General features: G+C 47.8%; 1 protein-coding gene across 1 annotated transcript in view; it reads right to left on the bottom strand.

Moving 5' to 3' along the window:
* The window catches only part of LOC134909036 (uncharacterized), a 35,568-nt gene extending 25,165 nt beyond the window's left edge, over positions 1-10,403 (bottom strand). Inside the window, exon 1 of the mRNA XM_063915425.1 lies at positions 9,565-10,403. Within this exon, the coding sequence (XP_063771495.1) occupies positions 9,565-10,035 (471 nt within the window). The 5' untranslated portion in view covers positions 10,036-10,403. The remainder of the gene's footprint in view (positions 1-9,564) is intronic.
* Positions 10,404-12,122: the final 1,719 nt, after the last annotated feature.

The following is a 12,122-nucleotide window of genomic DNA, read 5'->3' as shown; positions in this document are numbered from 1 at the left end:
TGCCATAGAGAGGCCAAATGGCAGGGCCTGGAACTGGTAGTGACAGTCATGTAATGCAAACCTTAGATAAGCCTGATGAGGCGGCCAAATCGGAATATGAAGGTACGTATCCTTGATATCCAGAGACACCAAGAATTCCCCCTCCTCCAGACCTGAGATCACCACTCTCAGAGACTCCATCTTGAACTTGAACACCCGTAAGTACAGGTTCAATGACTAGGGTCATTGCTTCCTGTAAAGTCATACTTGCTTCTTGAGAAGCTGGTAAGCCTTATTTGAAGAATCTGTGAGGTGGGAGTTCCTGAAACTCCAGTCTGTAGACCTGGGCTATAAGATCTTTCACCCATGGATCCTGGCATGACGTTGCCCATATGTGCCTGAAGAATTTCAAACGGGCTCCCACCTGCCTGTCTTCAAGGCAGTGCGAACCACCGTCATGCTGAAGGCTTAGAGGAAGCAGAACCAGGGTTCTGTTGCCATGAACCTGCAGTTGCAGTCTTCACAGTTTTTTTATACTGGCTGAGGTCATTTCTTTTCTACAGTGGGTTAAAACCCCTGTAGAATTGCTGCCATTGTGGGGATATGTTTGCTGTGGCCTGAGCTCGCCCCTCACAGTGGAACACATAGCACCCTGCATGCCTCTGAAGCCTGGAGCCGCAGCTGGCTTATCAGCGCTGCGCTCCTACCCCTTGTGCCGCCATTAAAGCCGGCAACCGCCAACCAGGACACCGGCCACCTACTCACCACTCTTCTTACTTCTGGCTCTGTTAGGGGTGGCGGCGTGCTGCGGGTCTGTACGCTCGCCGTGGTGGGGCTTGCGAATAGGACACTCAGGAGCTCAGTGTCCTGTCAGCGGGAAACGGGACCATTAACCCTATGGAGGTTGCCCCCCCCCCCCCTAAGTCCCACAGAGCAGGCAGCCTGGTGCCAGCCAGACCTGCCTAAATACAATAAAAAAGAAAATAAATGCAGAAAACTCTTCAGGAGCTTCCCAAGCGTGACCGGCTCCTCCGGGCACATTTTCTAAACTGAGTCTGGTAGGAGGGACATAGAGGGAGGAGCCAGCCCACAGTATCAATTTCTTAAAGTGCCCATGGCTCCTAGTGGACCCATCTATACCCCATGGTACTAATGTGGACCCCAGTATCCTCTAGGATATAAGAGAAAATATATTAAAATGGCCAATACTGTATGTTATGCTTATATAGCTGATAGTTTAGAAAGATAGAATAGGTTACTGTTTTATTCACTATACAGTACTTCCAGCTTCTGACTTTGGTATGCGGTTAAAATACCGCCCGTCGGCATCCGGGTGTCTCCTTACCGACGCCGGGATCCTAACAGGGGTCCTATACCGCCGCTGGAATACTGGCAAAGTAGGTGATTCCACTTCTGTGGGTATCCACGACACGCATAGAGGGAGAATAGAACCTGTGGCGAGCAATGCTCGCCCTTGAGCCCATAGTGTGGCGAGCGCAGCGAGCCCACAAAGGGGCTTCATTGCGCTTGCCACCCGGCCGGCATACTGGCGCTTGCGATGCCGATGTCAGTATACTGGCATTCGGCATTCCGTGTGCCAGCATACCATACCGGCACACAGTGTACTCGGAACCACCTGCTCTACCATGGCCAATGTCATCCCATATACACAGGAGATATGAGCACGTTACATTCCCTTGTACATTAAATGCAAAATACTGGGGGGAATTCAATTGTGTGAAATGCCAGTTGGGTGTCTGTTTTCTAATAGACAGGAAAAAAACAGACACCCAACCGACTTTTCAAACAATTTAATTCCACCCACTGGACGTGACACGCCTGGGACTTGAACTCTTGGGGGGTATATTTTCTAAATGTCGATTTTGTGTTTTTCACCAATTTTTGGTCGATTTTGCATATTGGAGATTTACTAAAGGTATAAATCGTCCAAATCAACCAATAATCGACAAATAAATAAATAAATATAATAATAATAATAATAATAATAATAATAATAATAAAGCATTGGGAAAACATTGATGTTTTAAAAGGACCAAATTAGTTAGGTTTACTAACTGTTGATTTGTTAAATTGATCAAACATCGACACCGAAAGTTGGCCAAAAATCAAACAATCAGAATACTAAATAAATAAATTATAGGTTTTTCAGCTCTAAAACACATTCTATTGCCTGAACCTTCTTTATGATACCTATGAAAGTAGGGATAACAGAGGCTATGCTGATGTTTTTGCAATTAAGCGATTACCTGTAAATTACACCTGCATATGTTTCACACTGGCATACACGAAAGTCTAATAGTGATGCCGCTCGCATCGCTTACCATCACGCAGAGTGATTGACGCTGCCATGTTTGGATGTTCAGGCTGCCATGCTGCGTGGCTGTTGATTTACCCGAGCTGATGATTATTAAAGGACGTGCATGTGCACTGTGAGTGTGTATGCTGTTGCTGTGCCGTTGCGATGGCTCCGGTTGGAGTCTCTGCACTCGTCAGGGCTGCTGGGCTTTTGGTCTACTTTCGCACATCCTCAGCTTGCAATCCCCATAGTGTCTGTCAATGAATCAAACAGTTCAGAGGGCACTGTGCTGGCACCCCAACATGCAAGGTATTTGCAAACCATTGTAGGCAGCCCACCATCTGAGATGTTCCCAAACCAGAATAAGAGGAATCACAGCAGCTTCTTGCATGTGGTATATTTTGTCCAATAGAAAATCAGCAAGAAGTGGCAGTCAATTTTTGGACAATTTGTTTGATCAATTTTTATGTCTATGACCTAAACATCGACCAACATCAACATAAAAAATAACAAATATTTTTTATGGGGTAAATATGAAATTTTGTCCATGGAACATCCTGACGATTTTTTCTTTTTTAGATCAATTTTAGATTGATGTTTTTAGTAGATATACCCCTCAATCTCATTCACTACAGACGCACATCTAACACATGGAGCTATTTGTTCCTGCTTATGATGCTGGGTAATTGTAACTATATGAAGCTACATTTGTATACCCCCCCCCCCCCCTCTTTTTTTTTGGACTGTCCCGCTGTCCCACCTGTGGGCCGCAGTGTCCTGCTGCAGGGGTGGGGGCAGTTAGGAGGCTCCTGTCACTCGCTGCCCTGCTTGGCAGAGCAGCGGTGAATAGATGCTGTGCGTGTGTCGTGCACATAGTGTCTATTCATGGGAGACAGATGGACTGGGGGCATGACCAGCAGCTCACAGAGCGCTGACCAGGCCCCCTCAGGCCCAGATTTATCAAGCCTTCGAGAATGATAAATTGCCAAGTGACAAAGTACCAGCGACTCTGCTCCTAACTGCCATGTTACAGGCTGTGTTGGAAAAATGACAGTTAGGAGCTGATTAGTTGATACTTTATCACTGTGCATTTATCACTCTCCAAGGCTTGATAAATCTGGGCCTCAGTGACCAAAACGGGGGCATGGCTCATGATAGCGGTACTCCCGCAAAACCATGCCTCCTTTACAATAGGCTACACCCCTTTTTTTGGCCATGCACACTTTCGCAGCGTGAGGTAGTCTCAGGTTTTCTTCAGGTGGGAGGTATGCATTAGTTGTTAATTTTCAGCTAAAACCATTGCAGCTAAGCAGATCTATGTAGCGTATGGCTGTGTGTAGTATGTGTGCATACACATACCTCCCAACTGTCCCTATTTTTGCGGGACAGTCCCTTTTTTGGGGACTGTCCCGCTGTCCCACCCGCAAGCTGCAGTGTCCCACGGTGGCGGTGGTGGTGGTGGTGGGGGGGGGGGGCAGTTGGGAGGCTCCTGTCTTTGCTGCATTGCTGTAGAGCAGCGTTGAATAGACGCGGTGCGCATGCGCACCGCGTCTAATCACAGGAGGCAGAGGGGCGTGCCAACAACTCACAGCAAAAACTGGCGTGGCAGGCGGTCGCGGCATTGTCGCAAAGCCATGCTCCCTTCCAGCGAGGCCACACCCCTTTTTCAGACGGCCGCAGCTATGCCACGCAGAAGTGTCCCTCTGCTCATCTGATAGAAGTTGGGAGGTATGCATACATCTGATTTTTCTACTTTGTGAAATGTACTTAATGTCACTAGAAGTTTTTACAAAGTTTAATAAATTGCACACAAAGGTGATTGTTATATTATAGAGATAGTAGTAGCCAGGTGCTATACCCCAGGCAGATCTGTAAGAATAATTTATGGTGGATAGCTCGTTATCAGCATGTCTGTGGTATTTCTTTCACCACAAGGTGATGCTGTTAGGCTGTAATCAAACATAGAATAGCTTCAATCCTGTGCTCTGTGTAACCTAATGGAGCGTACTACACACGGGGCGATTTTTACCTATTTTCTAAGCGATCTGACTAAAACGCTTAGAAATTAATCACACATCGCTCCGTGTGTATACCCCACAGTGATAGCGATGTGCGGCCCCGTGCGTCGCTATCGCCGGTACAGATCATTCAAGCATGCGGGCAAGATCCAGTTAGATCGCCTAGCATGTGCATAAAGAACACTGGTTAGCACAGATCGCTCAGCACACATCGCAGTGTGTATAGCGGTGTACAGCCATGCGTGCTGAGAGATCTGTGCTGACCTACATCGCTTACCACACAGCCACAAGTCGCCCCGTGTGTACCCAGCATTAGGTCTAAGCTTTGGAATGAAGCCAATTCTATAAGAAGCATATTTATTGTTCTGATGCCTAAATTTAACGTCACTTGCTGCATATCTCTGACCAGTTGTAATGGCCAAAGAGACACATGTATGTACTAAGATACACATGTGCCATACTTACCTACTCTCCCGGAAGCTGCGGGAGGCTCCCATTTTTTGGGGTAGCCCCCCGCACCCCCGGAAGAGTGTGCAGGTCTCCCGCATCCTGCTCGCACCCTAGTGATGCGAGCAGGATGAAGAGATTACCTCCAGCATTCGCGGGTCCGTCGGGTGGAGAAGGGGTTAAAATGACGCAAATTGCGTCATTTTAGCCACGCCCCCTTCCCGTGGACCCGCGAATCGCGCCATTTCCCGATGCTGGGGGTGGGGCTTAGTGATGTCACAGTCCGCCCCCGCCCTCCGAAGACACTTGCAGCGTCTCCTCTCCGGGCTTCTTCCGGAGAGGAGAAATGAAATGTAGGTAAGTATGCCATGTGCTAGCTATTGTGGAGACATAAGATCTATCTATACGCTGGAAAGCCGTTACTGCTTATATTGCTTCACTATGAACATACAGCACTTGTGCACTGGACAGTGGTGCTACGTTCATGACTGCATCTCATTGTGAGAGATGGGTATATACATGGAGCGTATGGAGACAGGATGGCGGTCATTAGGTCGACATACATTGGGTCGACCACGTTTGGTCGACGTGCATTAGGTCGACGTGGTCATGTGCAGAGAGAGATAGATTTGAGTGTGGTGAGTTCAATCTGCAATCTAAATTGCAGTGTAAAAATAAAGCAGCCAGTATTTACCCTGCACAGAAACAAAATAACCCACCCAAATCTAACTCTCTCTGCACACGTTATATATGCCTCCCCTGCAGTGCACATGGGGGGTCATTCCGAGTTGTTCGCTCGGTAAAAATCTTCGCATCGCAGCGATTTTCCGCTTAATGCGCATGCGCAATGTCCGCACTGCGACTGCGCCAAGTAAATTTGCTATGCACTTAGAAATTTTACTCACGGCATTTTCATCGTTCTGGCGATCGTAATGTGATTGACAGGAAATGGGTGTTACTGGGCGGAAACAGGCCGTTTTATGGGCGTGTGGGGAAAAAACGCTACCGTTTCCGGAAAAAACGCAGGAGTGGCCGGAGAAACGGGGGAGTGTCTGGGCGAACGCTGGGTGTGTTTGTGACGTCAAGCCAGGAACGACAAGCAGTGAAATAATCGCAGATGCCGAGTAAGTCTGGAGCTACTCAGAAACTGCTACGAGGTGTGTAATCGCAATATTGCGAATACATCGTTCGCAATTTTAAGATGCTAAGATTCACTCCCAGTAGGCGGCGGCTTAGCATGAGCAAATCTGCTAAAATCCACTTGCGAGCGAACAACTCGGAATGACCCCCCATGGTTTTGCCCAACTGCTAAAAAATTTCCTGCTGCTATCAACTTGGAATTACCCCCAAAGCCGCCGCCCTCTGGGAGTGTATCTTAGCATAGCAGAATTGCTAACGAAAGCAATTTCCTTGCAGTTTCTGAGTAGCTCCAGACCTACTCCTAGATTGCGATCACCTCAGTCCGTTTAGTTCCTGGTTTGACGTCACAAACACGCCCTGCGTTCGGCCAGCCACTCCTCCGTTTCTCCAGCCACTCCTGCGTTTTTACCTGGCACGCCTGCGTTTTTTAGCACACTCCCTGAAAACGGCCAGTTTCCGCCCAGAAACACCCACTTCCTGTCAATCACACTACGATCAGTTAGAGAGAGTGATTGAAAAGCTTTGTTCGCCCATGAGTAAAATAGCATAGTTTTGTGTAAAATTGCTTAGCACGTGCGCCCTGCTGTGCATACGCATGCGCAGAACTGCCGGATTTTAGCATATTAGCAATTCTGCTAAAATTAGCAGCGAGCGAACAACTCGGAATGAGGGCGGAAGGAAACCTTTCTGTGGATATGTTGTGGACGTTTAGCCAGTCCTGCATATGCATCAGATGGATCTCCTGCACCCGGTATAGGCAGGGTCCGGCTCCAGGCATGTTCCAATAGAGCGGCCAAACAGGGCGGCGCACTTTATGGGCGCCGCTAGCTCTGGCCGCCATATTGGAGCCTGGAGCCGTCCCTACAGCAGCAGCACTGCAGTGTCCGTCTCCTAGCAGAGACGTGCACTGCATGCAAAGCCCGGCCCCTGTGTAAACCACCCTCCCTCCCCGCTAACCGGCGCCGGCCCGTGAGCCAACCAGAGCTCGCGGTCCGGCAGCTGAGGCTCCTGATTGGCTGCCGGACCGCGAGCTTTGATTGGCTTGCGGACCGGCACCTAGTTGAAGCTGTACACCGCCACGGCCGCCGGAGATTGAGGGCTAGGAGAGGCGCACGCTGAGCTCTCCTCCCCGCCCTCAGCTAAAGAGCAGCAGCAGCAGCAGACTCAACAGAAGCGCGGTGAGCAGCATGGGGGCAGGTTGGAGGGGGGGATATCTGGCACTGGGGGACATGTCTGGCACTGGGGGGGGGGGCATATCTGGCACTATGGAGACGTGTATCTGGCATTGGGGGCATATCTGGCACTGTGGGGACAAGTGTATCTGGCATTAGGGGCATATCTGGCACTGTGGGGCATTTATGTATCTGGCACTGTGGGGGCATATCTGCACTGTGGGGGCATTTATGTATTTGGCACTGTGGGGGCATTTATGTATCTGGCACTGTGGGGGCATTTATGTATCTGGCACTGTGGGGGCATTTATGTATCTGGCACTGTGGAGGCATATCTGCACTGTGGGGGCATTTATGTATCTGGCACTATGGGGGCATATCTGCACTGTGGGGGCATTTATGTATCTGGCACTGGGGGGGGCATTTATGTATCTGGCACTGTGGGGGCATATCTGCACTGTGGGGGCATTTATGTATCTGGCACTGTGGGGGCATATCTGCACTGCGGGGGCATTTATGTATCTGGCACTGTGGGGGGCATATCTGCACTGTGGGGGCATTTATGTATCTGGCACTGTGGGAGCATTTATGTATCTGGCACTGTGGGGGCATATCTGCACTGTGGGGGCATTTATGTATCTGGAACTGTGGGGTAATTTATGTATCTGGCACTGGGGGCATTTATGTATCTGGCACTGTGGGGGCATATCTGCACTGTGGGGGCATTTATGTATCTGGAACTGTGGGGTAATTTATGTATCTGGCACTGGGGGCTTTTATGTATCTGGCACTGTGGGGGCATTTATGTATCTGGAACTGTGGGTCCATATCTGCACTGTGGGGGCAGTTATGTATCTGGAACTGTGGGGACATATCTGGCACTGTGTGACCATTTATGTATCTGGCACTGCTGGGGGGCATGTCACGTGTAGCTGGCACTGCTGGGGGGCATATCATGTGTAGCTGGCACTGCTGGGGGGCATGTCACGTGTAGCTGGCACTGCTGGGGGGCATGTCACGTGTAGCTGGCACTGCTGTGGGGCATATCATGTCTATCTGGCACTGTACATTATGTGTATCTGGCACTATACTGGAGACATTATGTGTATCTGACACTATACTGGAGACACTGTGTGTAAGGAACACTACTGTGGCTGTTATGTGTAAGGCTGCTAATTGTGTGCGTAGAGTGGGTGTGAAAATATATTTATTTATAGTTTGATGATATGAAGTTATGAGGCCACGCCCACTTTTCCATGATGCCACACCCACTTTTCCAGGAGTGGGGGGGTGGTACTTTTACATTTTCTCGCTCAGGGTGCTAGTAGGCCTGGAGCCGGCCCTGGGTATAGGTGTAAGTGAGAGTGAGTCATGACGGATGCTCTCGCATACAGAGCAATGGCGCAGTGTATTTGGAAAGACGCGGACAGAGCACAATATGGGCACATAGCCGCATTAGCATTCCATTATACAATACATCAAAAAATGTACTTACTTAGCAAAATACAAAAAAATCACTTTCAAAAGCTGGGTACAGACTGGAGGTTATCCGGATGATAGATAGACAGTGTCTAGTTAGACAGTCAACAGATAGACACCATCTGTTAGACAGACATTAGGTCGACAGGGCAAAAGATCGATATAAAAAAGGATGACAGTACAAAATGTCAACAGGGTCAAAAGGTCAACATGAAAATGGTAGACACAGGGTTTTTTAATTTTTTTCCTGTATTTGAACTTTTTCATACCTTCTCTATCCATGTCTGCATAGAGTTGGATCAACGTGGCGAGGGGATGCCTTTCTACAATTGGGGGTCCAGGATGAGAAAACTATCCACACAAACCCCAGAAATGCAAAAAAAAAATGTTGTCTACCTTTTTTATGTTGACCTTTTGACCTTGTCTACCTTTTGACCCTGACAACCTTTTGTACTGTCTACTTTTTTCATGTCTAACTTTTGACCCTGTTTTGCAGGTAACCCAGCAGGTGCACAGGTGTATTAATTACTCACTGACACATTTTAAAAGGTATACAGGTGGAGTTAATTATTTCACTTGTGATTTTGTGAGGAGACTTGCAAAACATGCACCGTGTGGGATCCTGAGGACCGAGTTTGAGAACCTGTGGTCTAAGATGTGGTGTCTATCTATTGACTGTCTAACTAGACACTGTCTGTTATACCACACCTGACTGGACTTACCACTAATCATTCGAACTTTACTAACGATTTCCTTTGAGCCCAGAAAAAGCGATATTGAGCATACACACATTATAATCTTACTAACAACTGAACGATATATGGCATTGTTTGGCCGCTAGCGATTTATTGTTGGTCCTGTACACATTGGAACAACCTTCATGCCTACATGCGCTGAGCGATGTAGGCGATATGTCGTTACGAAACAGCATATTGGCCCAACATCGCTCCAGTTTGTACCCAGCTTAAGAGAAGTGGCATTCCCCACTGCTTGCACTCAGGTTCATACTTACTCTTTTGCTGTCACTCGTCGTTTGATGCCTGTTCTGAAACTCTCCCCCCTCAGGAGACGGTGTTTCCAGCTCTGGTGTGTCGTGTAGCATCCTGAGGACCGCTTCATCCTGGCTGTGATTTTCCTGGACTTGTGACAATGATCCTGGGTTACAGTTAGTGCGAGGTGACTTCCTCATCGTCTGCCTTTCACGCGTGGACTCCTGCCAAGACAGGCAGCTCTCAGACTCAGCCAGGACATCATCTAGTAACTGCAGATCTGTATCAATGGGAGTGAGTCTCGCTCCCTCACTATCCATAGTAGGAACATTACTCTTAGCAGGGATTCCTTTATCCTTCTGTCTTTCTTCCTGGTCACAGGCGACTCTCCCCTCTATAATACAGTTTCCTCTGGATAACTGTGTAGCGTCCAGTGGCTGGTGGCTGCAAGCCTTGGTGGCCCGTCTCCTGCTCTTACTGCTGCCACTTCCCATAACAGCAGCACACAGCAGGACTTTGCAAACTTATTATTTAATTTTTTATATCCTGTATCTTTGCTTCTTCCCAATTTCCATGTATGTTTTCCAACTCCATACACATCACTTGTAATCCATCGAATGCGTCCCAATAACAAGGTCTCACATGTTGAACACCTCTTTGTAAATTGCTGTCACTTTTACTGATGAAGTCGTTATAATGCCCATAAATGCATTTCTCCGTTTGTTTGTGATGCCCCAACACCTCTCTCTCTCTCTCTCTCTCTCTCTCTCTCTCTCTCTCTCTCTCTCTTCTCCTCCTCCTCCTCCTCCTCCTCCCTGGCCAGCTTCTTCCTGACACCAGCTCCCCACAGTTAAATATTAAAGTCAGCCTGAAAGAAAAGCACTTTGCACTGGAGCCAGAAGCTGCAGTAAAAAGTTAACTCAGACAGAGGAGTGTCAGCCAACAGGCGGGGCAGGGAAAAGAGCCTAAAATAATACAGCATGGAAAATGTGAAACCTAGGACGGTTTAGGAAGCTAAACTTAAAAAGAGGAACAAGGAAAGAATGGAAATGTGGAGTTTGCACCACCGCTTTGGAAAAGCAAAAATAGGACTTTAACGTCAAACATGAAAGTGTTGCGAAATTTTTGAAATTCTTTTTCGATCAGGATATTTATTAATTAACATTTATTATTAGGTTTGTCCTTTACAGTTGGGATGTTGGATTTCATTTGCCTCGGATGAAGCCTTGAAAATGGGGCAGTGTATCAAAGGGGTGTGGTTCATCAAATCGACAGTGTCTAGGTCGACAATGTTTAGGTCGACCACTATAGGTCGACAGTCACTAGGTCGACATGGATGGAAGGTCGACAGGGTTTCTAGGTCGACATGTGCTAGGTCGACAGGTCTAAAGGTCGACATGAGGATTTTTTTTTTTTTTGTGTCGTTTTCTTCGTAGAGTGACCGGGATCCCAAATTAGTGCACCGCGTCCCCTCGCATGGCTCGCTTCGCTCGCCATGCTTCAGGCATGGTGCCTTCGCGCCGCTACCGCTTCGCTTGGCACACTTTACCGTTCCAATCGTAGTCCACGTGGATCATTAAGTATGAAAAAATAAAAATAAAAAAATGTGAAAAACTCATGTCGACCTTTAGACCTGTCGACCTAGCACATGTCGACCTAGAAACCCTGTCGACCTTCCATCCATGTCGACCTAGTGACTGTCGACCTAAACATTGTCGACCTAGACACTGTCGATCTTCAGACCGGATCCCGTATCAAAGGCATGCAGGAGTCTACCTCTGATTTTTGCACCTTGAGCTTAATAATGCCCCTTTCACCCAAATATCCTGGGTCCAACTTGGGTTAATGAACATGGCTTCAACCCGTGTCACAGCTGCTCAGACCCCTTTCACATTGCACCTTGGACCTAGGTTCAGTGCCGTAACTAGACATTTTAGCGCTGTGTGCAAGAAACAGCATCAGCGCCCCCCCCCCTATACAAATAAGGGCCAGTGTGCTCTGCAGGCGCTCGTAAAAAATATAGGGGTGTGGCTTCATGGGGAAGGGGCGTGACAAAAAAGCTCCTTTTTATACATTACGGAAGGCATAGCTCCCTTTTATACATTATGGCAGGCAGAGCCCCCTTTTACACAGTACAGCAGGCAGGGCTCACTTTTACACATTAGGCAGGTAGAGCCCCCTTTTACAAATTGTGGCAGGCAGAGCTCACTTTTACACATTATGGCAGACAGAGTCCTCCCCTTTTTTTTTTTTTACACATTGGGCAGGCAGAGTCCCCTTTTTTTACACATTAGGCAGGCAGAGTCCCTTATTTTACACATTATGGCTGGCAGACTCCCCTATTTACACATTATGGCAGGCAGTCCCCATTTAAAAAGAACAAAAAAAAACATTATGGTAGGCAGTCCTGTTTTAAAAAAACACCCATTATGGCAAAAACCCATTATGGCATCAGCAGGTCAGTCCCCATTTATTTTTTTATTTTTTTACTTTTTACACATTATGGCAGGCAGGCCCCCTTTTATGGGGGAGAGAGAGAGACCTGTGACCTGCGATACGGCATCCATCTGCTGTGTTAATT

This window comes from Pseudophryne corroboree, chromosome 4, assembly GCF_028390025.1.
Source record: "Pseudophryne corroboree isolate aPseCor3 chromosome 4, aPseCor3.hap2, whole genome shotgun sequence".
Lineage (NCBI taxonomy): Eukaryota > Metazoa > Chordata > Amphibia > Anura > Myobatrachidae > Pseudophryne > Pseudophryne corroboree.
The sequence above is the reverse complement of the archived record's forward strand: the minus strand, read 5'-3'. Positions and strand labels throughout refer to the sequence as shown.